The sequence below is a fragment of the Hippichthys cyanospilos genome, chromosome 16 (genome assembly GCF_059441005.1).
Source record: "Hippichthys cyanospilos isolate Australia breed blue-spotted pipefish chromosome 16, RoL_Hcya_1.0, whole genome shotgun sequence".
In the NCBI taxonomy this organism is placed as follows: Eukaryota; Metazoa; Chordata; class Actinopteri; order Syngnathiformes; family Syngnathidae; genus Hippichthys; species Hippichthys cyanospilos.
The window spans coordinates 9799694-9821862 of NC_142384.1; the positions used below are offsets into that span (position 1 = coordinate 9799694).

The window sequence follows — 22169 nt, forward strand, 5'->3', positions numbered from 1 at the left end:
TTGGACAAATAACCGCCCAAGGTAAAAATACACTTGACAATTTGACGAAAAAAAAGTCAACGGTATTAGATACGTAGTTTGACCAGTCGACTTCCTGTTTGCGATTTTAGCCATCCGTATCAGAGGAAAGTGGCCACGAATAGCTTTGATGAAAAATGGCCTAAGCTTTTTGCGTGCGGTGTAAAGCAAATGCAATTTTGACAGCAGGCGCCATGTCTGCGGACATATCGAGGTTGACCCGGTATGTCAACAGAAGGACCGCCGTCTCCCTTCTCACAGTCCGCCCGGATGGGAGCCTCGCACATTCCTAGCAGCTTTTAGCGGATAGTTACCAAGAGTCCAGTGGACAGTCTGAACCACGGGTGACAAATACTTGTGCTGTGTACATGAGCCCCAATTTATTTGTCAGGTCCGCAACAAATGTATAGCAATGGAGATATTCGTCCCTTTCTGTGCCAAGAACCTGTCATGTTTCATAAATCAGATTCTTGTTGATATAATGATGTGGAAGTTCAATTGAAAGTGTGAGGGTGAGCTTTTTGAAACATTCTTTCTCAGATAAGTGGAAAAATAAGTTAACCACTGTGGAGCGCAGATGTTGACCGCCCTTTCATGCCTTTACTGTATATTGTCCCGAGAGGCAGCCTATTTGTGTCCACTGTAGGGGCCATTTTTGGGAGGCTATATCTTTAGACACATTGGGGCTTCTCTACTGAGTCCTAGTGTCATCAACAGAGGACACCCTGGCCTTTCCAATGATGCCCTATATGTTTGGGTGGGATGTAATTCATTTTTTTCAAGTTTTTGTGAGGCACTTTCACTGCACATTGGGCTGCTCATGGTGTGTGTCGCATGGAGGCAGAATTAATTTAATTATATATATATATATATATATATATATATATATATATATATATATATATATATATATATATATATATATATATATATTATAACTCATTCTATTACCTCATTAACGCATTAACTCATTCTAAACCATTGATGGCAAAAGATGTCAAAGTTCCAATTTAACTGGGTTGGCAATAAATTAAACATATAATAAAACATTATAATTTTCATAAAATTTACAATACCACTTCTTTTCCAGCCCAATACAAGTGCTGGTATACACACTTTAAGGACTTACTGTCACCAAGTACCGATGTCGCTCATAATTTTAGTATATAAAAATGTAAATAGTATCAGTGATTGGTATCGGCTGCCTCCAGTAGTATTCAATATTTTAATGTTAAAGCCAATACCAATCAGACATTGGAACTCTCCAATCTGGATTTGAAATGCTCTGTTGAGTACTGCCTGTGACCTTTGCAGTTCTGTAAATTATTTTGAATTATGGGTAAGATGGAAATAAAGAATGAGGCCCATTTTTACTCATTATTTATCAGCAGAGGCCAGCAGTGTTTTTGCAAACAGAAATCCTGAGAAACATAAATTTTCAATGTCAAATGATACTCATGGGGTACATTTTATTATTTTTTTTATTTTCATTTTCCAGTTTTCTTCAAATTTTACTGCACATGAATAATATTACACAAGTTACACTGAGTGTCATAGATGGCAAGAATTGTTCATCATTTTATCGCAAAGTCATGCCTCTGACGTTATTTCGGGGCGTAGTCTGTCTTTTCACCATCCTCGAGTGGACTTGAGGAGCGTGGGGAATTAGGAGGAGACCTTTTTTGAGTGGCCTTTCCATTCAGCTTCTCCCGGATCAACTCTATGTGTGTGCAAAAAATAAAACAAGCCCGGACAGGACAACAGGCAAACAGCCAAGGAAAATATGCTTGTGAAGCAAGAGAGTTCAGGAGGGGGAAAAGAAAATCAACTCACGCAGAAAATTAAATTTGAAATTGATTTATAAGTACAGTATATGTTGAAAGGCAAAGTGTTTTTTGCCACACCTATTCTGACAGTTGATTTAAAGTACCTCTTTCTAATCACCTTGTATTATATGTTAAAATATGGCCTGTTGATATGCTTATGGTGGCTGTGATAGTTATTCTTATAATGTGCCAAATATAATGCTAGGTATGTATTATAATGATTCCCACATGCGTATTAGCTAAGCAATTATTAATTACATTGTTTTCACACAAAAAAAGCTTCATAATGTGGAAATGTCTTTGTGGTGATAGTTGGAAACGGTAGACTTGAAGGGAGCGCTAAGCTAGCTAACATTGAAGTAGCACATCAATGGTTAGTAAACTAGACTAAAAATCAACAAGTGTGCACTCACTCATTTGTTTTTGTTGTATAAATGGAGACAGCAAAGTAACCAACTAACAACAAAAAGACAGAAAAAGCTGCTTTCAGCAGCGAGTAAACAATGTCCTCGCTCAGAGAATGCAAATTTGGACTTTGTCCGCTCAAGATCGAATTTCACTGCTGTTGTGTATTTCATGCACTTTGCTCATCTTATTTTCACATTTTAAACCAAGAAATTTAAAGTACTTTCTTGCTGGTCTTTAATTTTGAAAAGTTACTTAAACTGAGCGAAAACAGTACGAGAATACTATACTATATATAATATATATATATATATATATATATACACACACACACACACACACACACTGTATAGGTATGTCCTCCTGAGAACCCAATGTCCACTATAGTGGACATATGGTCAACATCTTCTAGTGGTCTAATAGTTTCACAACTCTTGTAAGTGACCCTGTAAGTTGTCATCACATTGAGTTACACAGAAGATAAAAAAATATATGACTGTTAGTAGTTTCATATTGTCGGTCTACTTGTGCTGATGCACCATTTGTGTTTTATTATCCTTTGCTAAAAGCGTTATAACACCACCACATAAATTGGTTTGACACAGATCCTTGTATTCAGAACATTAGGAGCATTATAAGGCATAATCAAATAAAAATACTTAATAAACCACTCAGTCGGAATTGACAGGCTAAACCCAATTTCAGTTATTCTCACGTTCACAATCAGAAGTAAATTCGCATCATGTAAACGGTGAATCGGAATGTTGACCGCCTGCGTTCTTTTTGCGCAGCGATGTCGTCATTTGATTGTCCTTAATATTAATCCCCTGAATTTAACTCACGCTGATGAACTTTACCTCTTTGTTATCCTGTTTTTAATTTGCTCGGCTGCAGCTGTAACAACACGTTTTTTTTTTCTCAAAGACCTTTTTCCCAGCTTCTCAACTATTCATTTTCTGTTTCTAAGTCCACTGAGTCCCCCTCCATTCGCACCCCAACTACTCCAATGCTCCATCTCTTTCTTTGCGTCTATTCTCATCAAGTTTGCATTCCACACCTCCTCTGCAGACTGTGCACAAAAGAGCAGAAAGCGCCACTGGTGACCTGTAGCAAACATTCCACTCAGATCCGCTGGCTCGCTCTTTCACGACAGCCTAATGGAGCCTAATAGTAAATGGGAGGAATTATCAACAGTTTGAAATAGCAGTCAGTTTTACCCCAAAACTTTCAAGGCTACTGCTAGAAAGCAAAAAAAAAAAAGAATCATGAAAAGCCTTCTCGAAGTTTATTTGAGGTTAATCAATGAGACTAAATGGTGACAGATGTGTACACAAGTTCACTCCATTGTTCTTGAGTTTAAATGTTATTGGTTAATTCTGCGCACAGCCTCATTACAAACACTTGTGCAGCCACATCTTAGTTGTTTTTTGTTCCTCTATAGAAAAATCTATAGCATGAATGATTTTTTTTTTTTTGTATTTGATTTTTAGACACATTCAGATTTATGGAGGGTGTGTAGACTTTTGTCGTCACATCATGTTCGTGGTTTTTGTGGCCTTTTAGAAAAATAAGTTTGCAGAACTTTTACATGCACTGTCGCTTGTCTTTTTATTGAAAATTATTTTCAGAATTGAGCTAGCCTAAAGAATGATAGAATATTTTGTTTTTCATTTTTAGCCTTTTTTGGCAACATTCCTAGTTATTAAAGGGTGTGCAAGCACATCTTCTTACGCTTTTTTTTTTTTTTTTTATTAAAAAATTTGATACCATAAAACCCTGGCTTGGTGTTTGTAGAATATTTACATTACACTTTTACTGTTTTTTTGTCTATTTACTGAAAATAATTTTCCAGAAATGAGCACGCTAAATAAATAATTGAATTGTTTTTATTTCTTCTTAGCAATTTTTAGCACTATTCCCAGTTATATGAGGGTGTGTACACCTTTGCAACCAAATCTTCTTAGGTTTTGTTTTTTTTTTGCCACCTAGAAAATTGTAAACCATAAAAATCTGGTATTTTTATATGCACTATAGTTTGTCAGTTTATTGGAAATTATTTTCAGAAATGAGCTATCTAAAAGAATGATTATTTTTGTTTGATAATAGTCACAGAAAATTTTTTACCACCTCACATAAACTTGTCTGTCAGTAAATTGTAACAGACTTAAGAAAACGATTAGACCAAAAGTGAATCAAGAAACAGAGTGTGGGGGGTGTTTTTAATGAATAATCAACAAATAGAAAATATTAAATGCCAACAATGTCTCATGCTGTCTTTTGACAGTGCTAAAAAGACTGAGTGGTTGTCCAGAAGTCAGTTTGAGGACAAGAAAACTGCACGTGTACGCTCGATCCCTTCACAGGAAATTGACAATAAAGCCATAAAATAAGGTCGTGATGAGATGGGCTGTGTGGGGGATCATCAGATATGGAGTAACGTCTCTTTTGAAATAAAATTTTGGGATGATTTGAGGGTCAGAATGTCTCAGTAAAGAATACGCTCTGAGGTCCCAGATACGAATAGATTAAAGTGAAGAGGTGGGCTGCTTGGGGGGGGGGGGGGCGGTGTTTACATGCATGGACTTGCATTATCTCCCCTTTTTTGTCTGACCCGCTTACTCTTGTGGTCTTAATAGCTCGCTTCTCTGAAATTCCACAGTGGCAGCTTTCGGGGATCACAAAGTGGCCCGCACCGCCTCATCATCTCCATCTACACCTGTCCACTTTCTCTGCATGCTAAAGAATGCTTGGAACGTTCCTAATCTTCTCCAAGGGCGCGGGAGTTTTTCGCACCATTTTTCTAGAAAGTTTGCCAAGAGATGGATAAGCTAATAAACACACAGCTCTATCATGTTGCATACAATTTCAATACATTGCAAGTCGCCGTATCACTCTTTCCACATAAATGTTTTCCCATATTGCAGACATTATGGTTACATGATGCTAGCTTCATGTTAGCTTCCCGCAACAACTACAACTTGTTGATTTATTTGTTTTGACAACATATGTGTACTTCCACATTATGTTTTTGATTCGTAAGGCTTATACACACTCACACATGCACATATATATATATATATATATATATATATATATATATATATATATATATATATATATATATATACACACACACACACACACGTGATTTCTGATCACATGATCTTTGGTTAGAAGCAACAATTTTGGTTGAATTCCGAAACAAATTGTGAATTTTTCAGTGCTGATTTTTGAAATGGGTGATATGGGCAGCCACCCACGGTGACTCATTCATTATTTGCAATATGAGCAGCTGAGCATCCATTCCAAGTTGTTCGCTGCTGACTGGGTGTTGGTGAATAATACTCTCAAAATCTAATAATCATCTCCAACCCAAATTGCTTCCAAATGACACTACTTTAAATCATGTCAGACTATTAAGTACATTTAGTCTTCAGGCATTTTTTTTTTTTTAATCAAGTGCTTATCCAACAACAAACTTGTACCAACTGTTCAGTGTGGCTGCTGTCCCAGGGAGTCATTCATGCCAAAACCGCCACCTGTGTATGCATGTTTGACGCGCATATTTAAAGAATGAATGAGACCCATTGTGTTTGGTCGTGGCTTCAAAATAATAATAATAATAATAATAATAATAATAATAATGAATCTCAATTATATGAAATCTGGAAGATAATGCGTTATAATGTGAGCTTGTGCAGTACATTGTCACGCTTTTTAGCAGTGGCCTAGTTACAACCACTAGGGGGCATAATTTTACGATATCTTTGCATCTTTCTAATTCTATGCTATTTAGCAATAGTTTGTTTTCATTTCTCTTTTTATTTTTGTAATGATAGAAGCTTGATCAGATCTCACAAATCTTTATTTAAGTATATACTGTATTTGGGTAATGATTTTTTTTTTCCCACTAAGCAAAGCCTAACTTGTCTACTGCAGTGTGCTGACTTTTGATGGATCCGCATGTATGCCAGAATATCTTCTTTCAGCATTCTGATGGAAATGAGCAGCTGCTCCCCGATAGCGGAGGCTACTATTCACCTCCAGAGCATGTAAATATCTCCCGGCCTTCTTACTGTGACCCCTTCTGGCGGCGTGAGTCCTCTACATAACTCCTCTGTGGCCAAATCATGAACTTGGAGCCTTGCCAATATTTTGATGCGTTCAAAGAAAAACGGGCGATGGACGGCCATGTAGTCATCATGCAATCATTTTTTGAAGGGTAGGAAGGAAACATACTGGATGTCTAAAAGTCAGTACCCTTGTGTGGTATTTTGTCCAATCCTTTGTTCTCTGCATCAGAGGCATTTCCCATTAAAAGGAAAGCATTGACAGAAGCCGCTAGGGAGCTGAAATTTCACCCAGATGGTGACAACATGTTAAGGTTTATCATGGCACCACAACTTAGTTATCACAGTGCTATCAAGTACCTACCAAGTGCTACCAAGTACTCTTGGGTTAGATTTAACCCAGATATGGCGCAATAGGGTGTTAATATGAGTTTGGATTTGTTTTGTGTCCTGCCATTGGCTGACGACCAGATGAAAATCAGTTGGGATAGCTCACAGTCAACCCTGATGAGGACAAGCAGTGCGGAAAATTGAGGATTGGCACAATCAGTACAATCAAATCCTGTAAATGCTTTGAAAAGTGTTGTATTACAAGACACGTTTACAACTGACTTAATTGAGGCATTTAAAGCGAGAGTGCACCTTCTATTGCAATTGTCACTCAGAGTTAATATTTTATCTTTAATTAACTCTGTCAATACTGGCAAATTTTTTTTAACTTTTTTTTAGCCTAACACTTAAAAAAAAAACAAATAATTACCTGGGATTGAATGTCTTAAATAACTTAAAAACGTGAAATTACGTCTTTGGGATTGAATGGGGTAAATTTCGAACTATTTGATTCATATACAAGTAATAGTGAAAAATATAGACTTTTTTCACTTGCTGTCAACTGAAAATGACATCACATGGACTGAAGGCTCAGGTAAGGATCAATCAATCAGAGTTCATCTTATGAATGTCACATGACCACCTGGAAAGCCATGATTGGTCCTTACCCAAGCCTTGAGAACAGGTGGTCATTTTCAGTTGACAGGAAGTGGAAAAAAACATTTTTTATTTGAGGATTGTACATGCCGATTAATTTAATTCTAAATTAGTTAGACAGAATATTAACTTTTTACTGCTAAATGTCAAAATAAATGGACTATCCCTTGAAAGATGTTATGCACCGACACACACAAAACTCTTCAAGTTGAGTTACTTCACTTCCCGCACTGCAAAGGAGACTAGCACTTGCACTTTGACCTCACACGGTAGACAAAAATCACACGTCTGTTTTTGCTTTTATCAAATGCACTTTGACCCCTTTGAACATCAATCGCAGCTTGACTCCACAAAACCTGAAAGCTTAAAAAATATAGATCTTTTGTTCATAACTTGGATGGGATTTGTCCTCAGTTGCTTTACATCATTTTTGCTTTACTGTGGTTTCATTTTTGATGTTGTGCTATACCTTCTGACCACAAGATAGCAGCACAACCTAAGCCATTAACTGACTGCAAATACATTTTCAGTACAGTAGGTTTGAATGCGTTGAGATTTTTATAAAAAATAATCCTGGAAGTTTGCTATAGGAAATCGGAATTCCTCAAAATATTTTTTCAGCAATGTTCAACATGTAAAAATGAAACGGAAAGTTAGGTTACTCTCTGCTAAATCTATCATTATCAAAGTTTTTTTTTTTTTTTAACTAGACAAAGATCATTGCGCCTAAAACTGAAAAAAAATGCATTAAAATAAACGATCTAGTGAATGATTGACCTACTATAGGCCTTAATATGATTTTCTCAATTACTTCCATTTTAATTTACATTAATACATAGTTAGTGTTTTGTTCCTTGAAAAAGAAATAAAATGGATGTTGTGACAGAAACAGCATAGCCTTTGTTAGATCTGACATATACTGTATATCTATAAAGCGTTTCATCGACTAACGCCCATCTTTACACATTTATTAATAATTATCTTATGTCCAGGACTTAACAAACTCTTTTCTGATACACACACATAAATCTAAGAAAAAAGAAAAAAGTAAAACAAGAAATACACCTTTTATATATGTTTAAGTCTTGTTTATGCTGAGTTAGATTTTGTTATTTTTTTGTAACACTATATTTTTAGGGAGTGGATCGCACATTTTAAGTTCTGTTTAATAATTCTTCCACAAGTTAAACAACTTTAACAGAGGCGCACGATTTTGTTTTTATATTTGTTCGTATCTTCATTTTTTTTAAATCACTTGTGCCCATTAATTCGTAATAGCAACCAATAATTTCTAATTTCGAACAGCTTCTGAACAGTAAACATTTATTCATGCATTTATTTTTCTTAACTTAATTTAATTGACGTATTTTGTTTTTCTTTAAGTTAAAATACTGATTTATGTCAATATTCGACATTCATCAATTTGGTCAGAAGAATGAAGCGAAACAAGTATGAAAGCCTTCCACTGGTTGTGACGTAACCCGGAAATATCCGCTATAAACAAAACAACGTGTCGATGGCGCGCTTTAAAAAATGAGAGAGAAAAAAAATAACCGTGTCACATTGTGTCCGGCTTTGTAATCACATAAGCACTGCCCCCTCTGTCACGCGCACGCACGCGCACCACTCCCCCCCGCTATTTTTCGCTGAGGAATTACAGTAACTTGATTGAAATAAGTCTCAACGTCCTTTTCGCTGGGTGACGACCCCGCAGCCGCAGCATGTGACCCGCATTAAGACCCTCACATGGCCGCCGCGGCGATCCGCTTTTAGTCGGGGGCCGATCGAGCGAGGAGCCGAACCGAACCGAGGAGCGCCGCGAGTCTGCACGGCGCGACCTTCTCCGAACTCATCATGGCGAACGGCGGCCAGAAAGTTGTGCTGATCACCGGCTGCTCCTCCGGCATCGGCCTGAGAATCGCCGTCACGCTGGCCAGAGACGAGAAAAAGCGTTACCATGGTAAACTTTTTTTGTGTTTGTGTCATGCTTTTTTTTTTTTAACCACAGAACACAGAAGTGGGCTTTAGGGGAAAAAGCTAGTCCGTGTTTACTTTTTTTGTCCGTTTACGCTCTTGGCGTCACGTCCACGCGTGCATAGGGTATCAACCCCCCCCCCCCCCCCCCCCCCCCACACACACACACACACACACACTTTTTTTTTTTTTTTTAAAGGGAGTACGTATCGGGAATCAGTCAAGCCTATGTTTTGTCTTGTGCTTGAACCATTATCATGTGAAAGACCACTTCTTGGGGGGGGGGGGTGTCCAGGCACCAAAAAGGAGCCTTGTCACCCCCCCCCCCCCTCTTTTTTTGTATTTTTTTTTCAATGCTGCCCTTTGTGGGTTATGCACCGCTAGCCCCGCTTTAGTGCCGTGTCTAATGGCCCTACAGTGCCAGCCCTTGAGCCACCGCTTTAAATGAGGGGGGGCAAAGTTTGAGACCTGTACAAGGAGGCCTCACATCCGTTTGAAGTGTTCATTGGTGATGGGAGGGTGTCACGCATGTTCTTCTCCATCCCTGCCTGGAAGCCTGCCTGGTGGTCACTTGGGTGCAATGATCCTCACTATAGTGTGCCGAGATGTTTTCAAGTCCATATTTTAATGGCAGTTTTTCATAGACTTATAAAAAAAAGACCTTGTCATATCCTGCTGAGACCCACCCTATTAATTTGTGTCTGAAATCGAGGATCTGTGCACATCCGAATAATGTGGCAGTGTTATAACACTTTCAGCAAAGGATACTCAACAAAAATGGTGCATCAGCACATGTAGACAGACAATGCAACAATACTCACTTGCATATGTTTTTTTTTTATCCTCTTGAAACGCTACAAGGTAATGACAGTTTGCAGCAGGAGTGTCATCAGTGAGAGAAAATGGCTTTTGATTAAGGAATTAACAGGGTCCAATTTTTTTTTAATTTGATTTATCAATTACTTAACTCTACCATTGGCAGATATTTATGTCAAATAACCATTTTAAATAGACTAATCAAATCCATTGAGAGCCATAAAGGATCAATTTCACAATAATTGTTACAATTCAAAACTAATGTCTAATTTAGATTGATTCTTTTTCATGAATTTTATAATGCTATTAAATGCCCCCCACCCCAGTCCAGTCTCAGCATTCACACATCAGCATGGACATTCCAACCTAAAAGTAATTCTAAAGGCATTTCTACATAACCTCTGTCAGCAGTCATTTTGTACATATTTATGTTCAACCACAAAATGTCTTACAAGGTAACACTATACTTACTATTATTTTTTTTGGTACCACAAATTATATGAAAACACATTCATAGTCTCCTTCAGATTATTTTTTTTGCCCCCACTGTGGGCTTCTTTGAGAGGTCGCCCTCTGAACAGTGGAGTGACCCAATAATATCCTAAGACCCTTTGGCAAAGAAGATTAAACATTGCATTATAGCAGGCGCTTAGTTTGCTAAAAACAGAGTGACCCGGTAAGAGACGGTTGTGTTTGGAACGTGGCGCGGTGGTTCGTACAAGAATGTTAGTCAGTAATTCCTGCAGGAGCCCGAGAGAACAATGGCCCTCTTGTTCGTTCCACAGCCAAACATGCATTTCTTCGCTTTCCCCGCAGTCCCGCAAATTGCTACATTAGACTTCATTTGCTTTGTCTTGTGACATGATATCCAGGAAGTTTCTGAGAATTTGCAGGCGCGCATTACATAACTCTTCATAACTCTCAAGGAACCATTTATAATTTAACCCTAGTCATATCTATCTATCTATCTATCTATCTATCTAGCTATCTAGCTAGCTAGCTAGCTAGCTTGCTAGCTCACTATCTATATATACAGTATAATATGTATAAATTGAATGAGACGTGGGTTAGGGTAATATATATATATATATATATATATATATATATATATATATATATAACCATTTATAACGTAACCCTACTCATATCTAGCTATCCATCTAGCTAGCTAGCTAGCTAGCTAGCTATCTAGCTAGCTATATATATAGCCTAATGGGTATAAGGCTCAAATCATGAGAAAAAAAGCTGCGGGTTACAGTCCGGAAAATATTGTAATTTAGATAGTTGCTATATATGAGGTTTGTCATGATATAAATAACTATAAAAATATTGAAGAAATATGACGTGTACTGAAAAGATGTCTTTGTACGACTTCTTTTCTCGAAAGAGGTCTCCACATGACCTCTTTTCATCTGTGAAGCCCTTTGAGACTTCGGTGATTTAGGGCTATATAAATAAAATTTGATTTGATTTTGATTTGATGACGTCAATTCTAAGAATTGTCAATGCTGGCTAATTCTGCCCATCAAGAAACCTCAAACGCACTTATCTAAAAATCCCAATATTTACTCAGACAACCGAGGTGACGCTTTATCAGCGGAGGCCGACTCCCAGTTGACCTCACAGCCTGGCGTTGCGCAAGAGTGTTTTCCTCCCCTCGATAGCGTCACTCAGCCGACTCAGCGAAACGTACGAGGCCTCGCGGCCGACTTGATGGACGTCGTCGCTAATCATGTGATCATTGTGGCCCCGGCGTGTAAAGTTCAAACCCAATCTGCTCTGTGTCCCGTCAGGCATGCTTGTCGCAGGAACTTTGACCCCCACGGCTACTTTTAGTGTGTGTGTGCTTGATGGTGTGTAACGAGGAAGTCGCAAAGTGGTGGCCTCTCAGATCAAAGGCTCAAAGTCCCGTGTGCCACCTCGGTGCTGTTGCTCATTATTGTTAACTAGAAGCCATAACGTTAACTATTGGGGATGTGAAGATCCGAATCCCACCAGATGAAATGTCTCGCCAAACTGATTCCAGAATGAGAGGACACGAAATTTGTTGCCAAAGATTGTAATACCAAATAAGGCCAAGTATTCATTTTCAAATAACACATTTCCACTTGATAATAAAGGATAAAAAAATAGTATTTTTTTACTTATATATTTATTTTTAACTTCAATTCAAACTGAGATTTTAGACATCTCTCTCCCCATATTTTCTTTTTAATGAGACAAGTGATGTCAGACCCACACAAGACACATATGACTCAGCCTAGTATTTTCATGTGATCAGTTATAACAGCATCCGTGTTAGGATCTCAGCATCAAAGCGTGCAGTTTTAATATAAACTGCCTCTGATAAGCACTGCTAGCTAGTGACTAATATATGTTATACGCTGAGGTAAATGCTGGCAACAGCTGCCATACAATAAAATGTCTTTTTCATTGCCCTGAAGTGGCGATTGAACCCGATTTCCGAATGACGTTGTCTTGTTTACATCGGGAGTCATGACTTGTGACTCACTCCAAAAGGCAGGAACATTGTGTGCGGCAGAAAGAGTTGTCACCATTGTTGCAACATGCGTTTCCAAGAAGAACTTCAAAATAAAAGCATTCATGTCCCTACATCATTTGGGATGTTTGGTAAGTTTTATTTTGAAGGGTTGGCTGGCCTTCTCACAACATTTGACGGTGTGTACTGTCAAGCAGAACCAACAAGCTAAAAAAAAATCAATCTTGTGGAATAAACAACAAAAGTAGATTTCAAAGATGATTAAAAATCAACTAAAAAAAAGATGTGTTATCCTCCGACAGTCATCGCAACTATGCGAGACCTGAAGAAGAAGAACAAGCTGGTGGAGGCGGCTGGAGACGCGTACGGGAAGAACTTGGTGTTGCTTCCGCTTGACGTGTGCAGCGACGAATCGGTCAAGCAGTGCATCAACAGCGTGAAGGACCGGCATATTGATATCCTGAGTGAGTCAATGCATGACCTAACATCTACAATTTCCCAATTTATCGCTTGAGTACATCTGATAAGAGATATCACACCATCTTTACCTGCAACTTGTTGATTTGTTGATGGTAACGCTTTTCATTGGCTATACAGTAACACTTGAACTTGAATCTGTAGTGTATATATATATATATATATATATATATATATATATATATATATATATATATATATATATATATATATATATATTAGTGCACAAGTAATCAAGATTATCAAATGAATCTAATTATTTTTTTTTATAATTGATAAGTCGTTTTGTTTACTTAATTAATGTAATTTGTCCAGATTCTTGGAATGCCAGCTTCTCTACGTTAAATTTCATCCCGTTTCTGTAGTCCATGAAAACAGACATTCATTTTGTTGAATCAAAGTAAAACTTTGGCATTTAATGAAAAGGGTTTTTTCTTTCTTTTGTGGGTTCACGTCTTCCCTGCAATGTAATGGTGTCAACATGAGGAAATGGGGTCAGTTAGGCAGGTTTAATGCGCATTTTCTGCTTCAATGCGCCAGGCGAGATCTTTAATAATAAAGTCAGATCATGTGCTAAGGCTTGAGTGTGTATAAAGGTTCAATTTAAAAAAACTGCTTGCGTCTTGTGCAATGTCCAAAGCCCCTTCACCTCATTACTCAAGACCCACAAGGCATTTTTTTTTTTTTTTGCCTTTCCACGTTATTTTGTTGTGCTTTTACACTGACCTCTGGTGGTCGTGTCAAATATCCACAATCATGCTTGTATCTCAAATAATCTTTTTCTATCAGAAGAAATTAAAATGCTGCTAGTGTGTTCCAGCTTCATTATAAACACGGATTGTGTTTTTAGTAAGGAAAACGATACTCTGTTATACTTCATCAAAACACACAGCAATGACAACATGTTTTTGTTACAATGGGAACTGTGATGCAGCAGCTTGTGCGTATTTGTTGACAGTCAACAACGCAGGTGTGGGCTTGCTGGGTCCCGTGGAGAGCATCAGCATCGACGAGATGAAGCGAGTGTTTGAGACTAACTTCTTCGGCGTGGTGCGCATGATCAAAGAGGTGATGCCAGACATGAAGAAGAGGCGGGCCGGACACATCGTGGTCATGAGCAGCGTCATGGGTCTTCAGGGTAACCGTTTGTTGTTTATACCCGTATTTGCATGGATTCTTTTCGGCTGTGTTGGTAATGTCTTTTTTTTGTTTTTGTTTTTTTGTTGTTTTTTTGGTGGTCCTGGAACAGGAGTTGTGTTCAACGATGTTTACACTGCTTCCAAGTTTGCCATGGAAGGTTTTTGCGAGAGCATGGCCGTGCAGCTGATGAAATTTGATGTCAGGTAATGTAAATTCATTATTGAAAAGACTTATTAGTTCAATTATGTTACAAAGTAGAGCTATGCCCTCCCCCCAAAAAATAAATAAACAAAAGAATCAGGATTCTCTTTTACCACTATTTAGAATGGATATAAAATGTCCCAAAATCTAAAAAATAAATCTTTCATTTGGATCACAAAATACATTTACATGCCTTTTTTTCCTGTGTATATGCCTGTTTATAATTCTCAACCTAGTAATTTTCAAAGAACGACTCTGAGCAAGTAGGATCTTGATTTTCCTTGTTTTTTTTTGTAAGGTTCACAAACGACTTAAACATTTTGACTGATATGGATCCCACCGTTATTTGGCTTGCTATTGTTCTTCTTCTTATTATTATTATTATTATTATCATTATGCCATGTGTTCCTTGTCAGATTGTCGATGATTGAGCCTGGTCCGGTTCATACAGAGTTTGAGACAAAGATGATGGAAGATGTAGCCAAGATGGAGTACCCAGGCGCGGACGCCGACACGGTTCGTTACTTTAAAGACGTTTACTTGCCATCGTCGATAGATATCTTTGAAGCCATGGGTCAAACGCCGGAGGACATAGCCAAAGTGAGTAAGAAACCTTGTTTTTTTTTTTCAAACAAATGAATATCTTGCGACTGGAAAATATTCACAGTGCTTCACTTTCTCACCATTTTGTTATCTTACAGTATCATTCCAAATTGTGTTAATCGCTTACCCGAAATTACCCGAATGACTCTCAGAAACAAAATTCTGTGGTCTGATATGACAGAGATTGAACTATTTGGTGTGAATGCCAGTCATCATGATGAGAGGAAACCAGGCCAGCTCAACATCAGGCCAATATCATCCCTATAGTGAAGGAAGGTGGTGGCAGCATCATGCTATGGGGATGTTTTTTTTCTGAAGGAACTGGAAGACTAATCAGAATAGAAGTGAAAATGAAAGCAACGAAATACAGAGATATCCTGGATAAAAGCCTTCTCCAGTAGCCCAGCTACAGCCCAGACTTGAATCATCTCTGGAGAAACCTGAAAATGGCTGTTTACAGATGCTTTTCCAAAATCGCCTGAACATAGGTGTGCTAAACTTTTGGCATCCTATTGGAAGCTGTAATTTCTGCCAAAGGTGGACCAACAAATTATGAAGCAAAGGCTGTGAATTCTTCCAGTATCTAAAAGTGATAGTTGAGTTTCTACTTTTAATCAATTACAATGTCAAAACAACTTTTTCACATCATAATGGGATATTGTATGACGAATTTTGAGGTGAGAGATATTTTGATTGAAATTGGAATGAGGCTGTAACGTGACACAATGTGGAAAAAGTGAAGGGCTCTGAATACTTCTCAGATATCACCGTAAATCATCGAACCAACGTTGCTTTCCTTCCCCATCCAGTGCACTAAGAAGGTGATCGAGTCGAGCAGCCCCCGTTTCAGGAATCTGACCAACAGCATGTACACGCCCATCGTGGCCCTGAAGTACGCCGACGAGACCGGGGGGCTGTCGGTCAACACCTTCTACAACCTGCTTTTTAATTTGGGACCTCTCATGCACATCACCATGAGCATCCTCAAGTGCCTGACGTGCAGCTGCCTGCGCCGACGCACCCTTTCGCCCAACTGAACTGATGACACTCCCCCTCCGAACTCACGCTTGGGGTACCAGAATCATATACTACGCAAAACAAAAACGAAAATGCACCTTGTTCTGACAGTGTACAGATACATAAATATATTTTATTGAAAATAACAAGAGACAGGGCTTCAGTCATCACTGCAGCATGGGATGAACTTTAAATAAACAAACAAAAAACGCACAAGTCTCCCCGGACGCTCGACAAAGCACAACGGTGAACGCAAAGTAATTGTGTGATAACTTTTAAAAGTCATAATAATGCTAACGCATAGCCTAGCAGTCCAAGAATAAATCTTAATATGTGGCGCACCTAATGTCACATTGATCATACCTGCTGTGGAATGATAATTTTGATCGTTTGAATCATGTTGTATTTCAAGTCTTTTTAAGGGTGGATCATATATTCATACTTTTTTTGTGAATAAAAATCTGATTTACCCTTTACATATTTGTCCACGTGACACTTCAAAGTTTGGCCAGTTTGCCTTGCTGTGAGGAGCTATTTAAAACGCTAGAGGGCAGTATTTCACAACCTTCCCCCCTGAGAGTAAAAGAGAAGCATCATTTATAGATGCACATCCTTCAATACGCTTGCCCAAGAGTAATAACGATCTTCATATTCTATGAATACAATATTATTACATCTGAGTGCCCATTGGGGAACTCAATAACACTTTACAAGACATCCAATACTAACAGAAGAAACGGAAGTAAAACTAAAATGGTGTAAAAAAAAAAAAGTTCAAATTTTTTGGGCAATGAACTTATTTATTCCCTTGATTTGATTGTCTAGACTTAAAATGAAATTTTACTTATTTTGCCATTTTCAGCAGTACAAAGACTAATTTGAAATCTTTTTTTTTTCAATTGTAACCAATAGCTTTTTTATCCAATTATAACTACTTGACATCACAAATACTCAGGGCACAGCTTTTAAATATTGAATGACCAAACCCAGAATATTATTTTTATATATAAAATATTTTAACTCGTAGTAATACATTTTAGAAATTTAAAATGTACCAGTATTTGACAAGAACAGGGGAAAAAAAACTTTAGTCAACCTTTTGGCAACGTCTTGTGGCATTTTAGCAAACGTTGACGAGCTTGAATGAATTTGACAAGATCAAAAGATTCGCCACCGTACGTTGGCGAATGTCAACAAAGTTAGCGACTGTTTTGACCTTGTCAGGGTATGTCCAAGATCGCAAATGTTTGCCACACGGTTGCTAAACAATTTACTGTACTGCTAGTGGCAAATTTCCTTGTAGCAAGAGCAGTCAGGATGTGTTCAAGTTCGCCAAAGTGTTCAAAATTTCCTTGCGACAATCGCGTGAAATTTTTTTTAAATGTTTGGGAAACATTATTGACCTTGAATGAAGGTTAACAAGATCAATAGAGCCGCTACCAAAAGTCAGCAAAGGTGGCGACTCTTTTAATCTCGTCAAGTTCACAAAAGTTTGCCAGAAGCTCACTAGAAATCCGCATGTACTGTTAGACACGGGGACATTTTTTAAATTTCCTTCAAAATTTTGTTCCGTCAAAAATGTCTGCAAACATTTTGTGACCTTGAACTCACCCTAATGAGATCTAAAGAACTGCTTCTCAGTAGGATGGAACCTTTAAAAAAATGATGTGATAAAATTGAAAGTTACTACTTTTAACTGTTGAACTTGGTATATGTTCAACCATTAACGATGAATTAGATAAGACAATGTATTATGACAAGTGCAAAGTGTCAACTAAATGTCACCCTTGAGAGTGCGGCTCACGGACAACTCCTTTTTAGCATTTGTCCGTGTACACATGGCCATTAGCATGCGTTTGTGTGTGTGAATACGTTTTATGTGCACGACCGTGGGCCGAGTTAGTGATCTGTTGATGGATATAAAGAGGTCATGGCCCGCTACCCATCAAAGCCCCGCCTCCCCCGGACCCCCCGCCCCTCTCGGGCATGCACCCCGCTTTGTGCCGTGTGAGAGAATGTGACCTGGTTCCCATCCCCGGGGAGGGGTGCGCCGTAATGGCGCACCGCCGGCAGCTGTCCGCCTCGGTCCTCCAGAGAGGGACTTGATTTCGGCCTATTTTATACATTGTCCGAAGCGCGACGTCGTTTTCGGAACGAGAGGACGACGCAACCGGTTGCGGACCTGTTGCAGCATACAATGAGCTCTCGGGCTGTGTGTATGTGTCTTCATCAGAGGCGACAGCTCCTCACAATGGAACAAAGCCACTGTCAATCACAATCAAATGGGTGTGTGCGGGGGGCAGGAGTAGGGGTAGGTTGGGGCCAGGGGTAGGGGTGAGGCGGGGTGGTCTTGTTTGTCCCAAGTGTTCTGAGGATGCCAGTGTTGGGACGGCGGAGGCGAAGGGCGGGGTCTCATTTCGGAAGGGGGCGGGGGGATTTGGGAAAGTGGGAATTGGGGATCCCTGAATGGAAGAGCTGTTTGCTAATTGAATGAACAGGGGAGATGTAGGAAAGTCTCATTGAAACAGGGCGCTCATCAGAGCATTGTTTCACAATCACGAGCCTAATTGCAACATAATGAGGGCAGCATGTCATGTTGGGGTCTCCTCCGTATTGTCGCCCTGTCACATGTACAGAAACGCTAAACTCACACAGCTCAATGTGAACTTGTTTACCAGCGCACCCTCACAATAAAGAGCCGAACCTCCATATTTATCTTTGGCATGCCGGCAGAATATTTAAGGCGCACGCAATTGGCCTGCTCTCTTGTTTTGCCAGTTAATCCACTTTCCAAGCATCCTCATTTCTCCTATTGTCACTCAGTAGGAGCACCTCACCTAAGTCTGGTCCCGTCATGGACGGGATGGCCTAACAACAAAGACTCGAGGTCAGGAAATTGTGAGAACTAGGCTCGGATAACTCGGATTCAGATGAGGCAAAGAAAAGGCTGGCGGTGCTCGGGATGTCGGCATGAAAAGGAGCGGCTGTCTAGACGGAGTGCTTGAGCCTGATCCCAGGTCAGCCTGGCTCAGCAGAGGACTCAGCCTCTCTTTTTATTGGATCCTGAAGATTAAGCCTGCATGCAGAAAAAAAGGGTGCAGGTCAGGTTTGAATCTGGCCGGAGGCAGCTAGACGTTTTCATTCAGCATTATGCGGAAAATTTTGTCTGTACATATATATCAATTATAGAGGAAAAAAAAACATTCACATGGTCTTTTTGATGATTTTTTTTATGTTTGCTGATCTTTTTTTTCAATGTACAGCACAATTTATATGGCTGGTCAAGGAACAGTTTAAAACATTTAAACAAAATTCGTTGACAATTTTTGACAAAATCTATAAAAATATGTGAATTTAGGCCAGAAATCAACACTCAAACTCCGTATGCACTCCATAAAACTGTATGCTCTTCATTATGACAGCTTTGTGTGAACTTAGCCAGAAACTAGCACAATTCATCAGTGTCATTTCAGGCTCTGTATACACTCCTTCAACAGCATTACTTCAAAAAGAAGCAATGTCAGTTTTGTGGCAATTCAATAGTTAACCAATACAGCTCAACTATCAGTACAAGCGCGGTATGCACTCCCTAATCAAGGTATGCCATTTTAATGCGAATCCAGCCATCAGCACCACCGCTCACCATTGTCACGCTGAGGTCCGTATGCACTCCTCATTTAAGTGTTTGTATTCCATTATGACGGTAGTCCATCTTTCTTTCATACAAATGTAGTAGGATCTTGACACACGTTACAATATGATCTTTGTATGCACTCCTTAAACTATAAGAGCTTTAGCACGAATTTTAGTACGGAAATAACAACGGTCAGTCCAGAAGAGCAGGTCGTACTCTGTATTGATCTAATATGGCGTGTGAATCCAGGCGCCACCGCTCACTAGTGTCACTCTGAGGTCCGTATGCACTCCTTATTTGAGTGTTAACATTCCATTATGATGGTAGTGTATCTTCCTTTCATAGAAATGATGTAGGACCTCAACACACATATGAGCTTTGTATGCACTCCTTAAACTGTTAGAAGAGCTTTAGCATTACTTTTCATACAAAGTGATGACGGTCAGTCCAGAAGGGGAAGCCATACTCTGCATGGCCCTAATATGGCGTATGAGGGGACCAGTATAAATCTCCCTCAAGTCAAAACAAGAAGAAGGCGTCCACGAACGCAAGAGAGTACATCCATCTCGCCGGAATGCACCGTCTGTATGCCCTCCCTCCGACTCTGTCCATCTTCACCTCCGCTGCGCATTGACCTTGTGCACACCCAACATGTTTATTCACCCACGGCGAGAAACGAGGGGGGGTCATTCGCTCCGGTCGCGCGTCCAGACGCTTGTTGGCGAAATCTTTCGGGATCATTTTTCAAAAGAGATGAGTCACGCGCATTGTTTGTCAGACAGGAATACTAATGTGGCCAGCGTGACGTGATTAGTTCGGTTCCTTTCTCCTCAGACCAGAACACAAACAATCTGAAGAGAGTCTGCTCCCAGGTCCTGCGGCTGTGACTCCAGTATGTATGTGTGTGTGTGTGTATACCAGTGTTGTCATTCCTTAACAAGAGAATTAGGCGTAATTGTGCAAGGCTGGGAAACAATGACATCTGATACCGGGTAACGAAATGCCACGCTTTTATGCTGCACGGTGATGTCATTTCGGTGTAAAATTTCATCTGAAACTCTTGTTTGGGGATAAAAAGCAGGACAATGAAGACAACAACACACACATGGTCAGCGCTGCAGTGAGACGGCTGTCAGGCGGGAGTATCATGCTATACACATGGCTTGTATATGTGTTTTGCGCTTTTTTTTTTAAGTTAAAATGTTAGTTATGACATCATTGCCAGTATATAGCAATAAGTCTGTTTTTTTAACCATTTTTGAACATCATGGTGTTCAATTTAGGTAGATATTAATATTCTTTTTTTTTTTATTTAGAACATGAGTGAAATCAAATCAAGATTTTCCATGAATCAAGATATTTATTGAATAATTTAATCTTAGAAAGAAAAATGGTATATTTACAGTAGGGCCCAACTGTTTGAATCAATTTATTCTGTCTATTATGGCCCTTCAAACATGGGCCAAAAATAATCGGCCAAAAGGCTGATATTTACCGATTATTTGAAATTTTTATCTTTATTTTCTCTAATTATTTTATAGCAGTAGAATACAAGTAACAAAAGTGTCATTACCGGTATTTTTTACACAAAAATCTATACAACAACCTTGTATTCTTAAATATAAGTAGCTTAAAACAAAAACAAAAAAAAAAATCTTAATTATTAGCAATCATTAAGTGTTCCATCAACTACTGGTAACAAAAACACATAGAACAAGAATTCATGTCGTTAAAACTTAATTAATTGCAACATGCAATGCATTCTGGGAATTTTTTTAAACAATATATTTACTGTTCCCATTGTGAAAATCAACATATAATTAACACCTACTGAAATGCTTCAGGAAACAAATGCTATTTTATTCATTATAGTTTTTCGAATTATTCCAATTAATCGGTTATAGGCATTTTTTCTGGCAAAAGTCAGCATCAACCTAAAATAAAACCCATATCAAACAATACAGACACGTTTATTGAAATGTATGTAAAACAACAACAAAAAGGTGGTGTTTGATAGACAGTTAACAGATTAACGAACCACAGGGTGGGTTCCACTTCACAGTAGTTTTCACACTCTCAGGGCTCTCAAGCACCTGTTTCACCCACCCTTCTGCATTTTTGCCCATCAACATCAACACATCCTCTTAAAAATGCTGAGAACTGAGCACACCTGCAATATCTGGGGCCCCAATGAAATAGCACCCCAGGATACACACCGAAATACCCTGTGCCTTCTTCTTACAAAAAAATTCTCCCAAAGGACTCTATTTCTAGAGTTTATATTCTTTTTTTTCTGCCTAGAGTACGGATAACAATACCTTGGATTGCTTTTATTTTGAAGTAGTTTCCTGCTGCAGGTCATAGCGTAAAAGTTAACTTGTCACCGACGTCAACAAGTTCAATTAATTATGAATAATTCTATTAAAGATACTTAAAAACACACCTAATTGTGCTTTTTTTTTGTATTATACGGCGCCTTTTGCCTGTGATTGGCGACGCCT

At 38.8% G+C, this 22169-nt stretch overlaps 1 protein-coding gene across 2 annotated transcripts; it reads left to right on the forward strand.

Annotated features, from left to right (window-relative positions):
• Positions 1-8916: 8916 nt before the first annotated feature.
• On the forward strand, positions 8917-16510 carry rdh8a (retinol dehydrogenase 8a). 2 transcript variants are annotated; one of them, XM_088438028.1, is made up of 6 exons: positions 8920-9266; positions 12899-13060; positions 14032-14211; positions 14323-14416; positions 14831-15014; positions 15827-16510. In XM_088438028.1, the coding sequence occupies exons 1-6, from the start codon at positions 9161-9163 to the stop codon at positions 16052-16054; spliced, it is 954 nt and encodes a 317-aa protein (XP_088294154.1). In that variant the 5' UTR covers positions 8920-9160; the 3' UTR covers positions 16055-16510. The 2 variants fall into 2 exon arrangements, with proteins under 2 accessions (XP_088294153.1, XP_088294154.1); XM_088438027.1 differs by having other exon boundaries at positions 8917-9266; positions 14032-14416.
• Positions 16511-22169: the final 5659 nt, after the last annotated feature.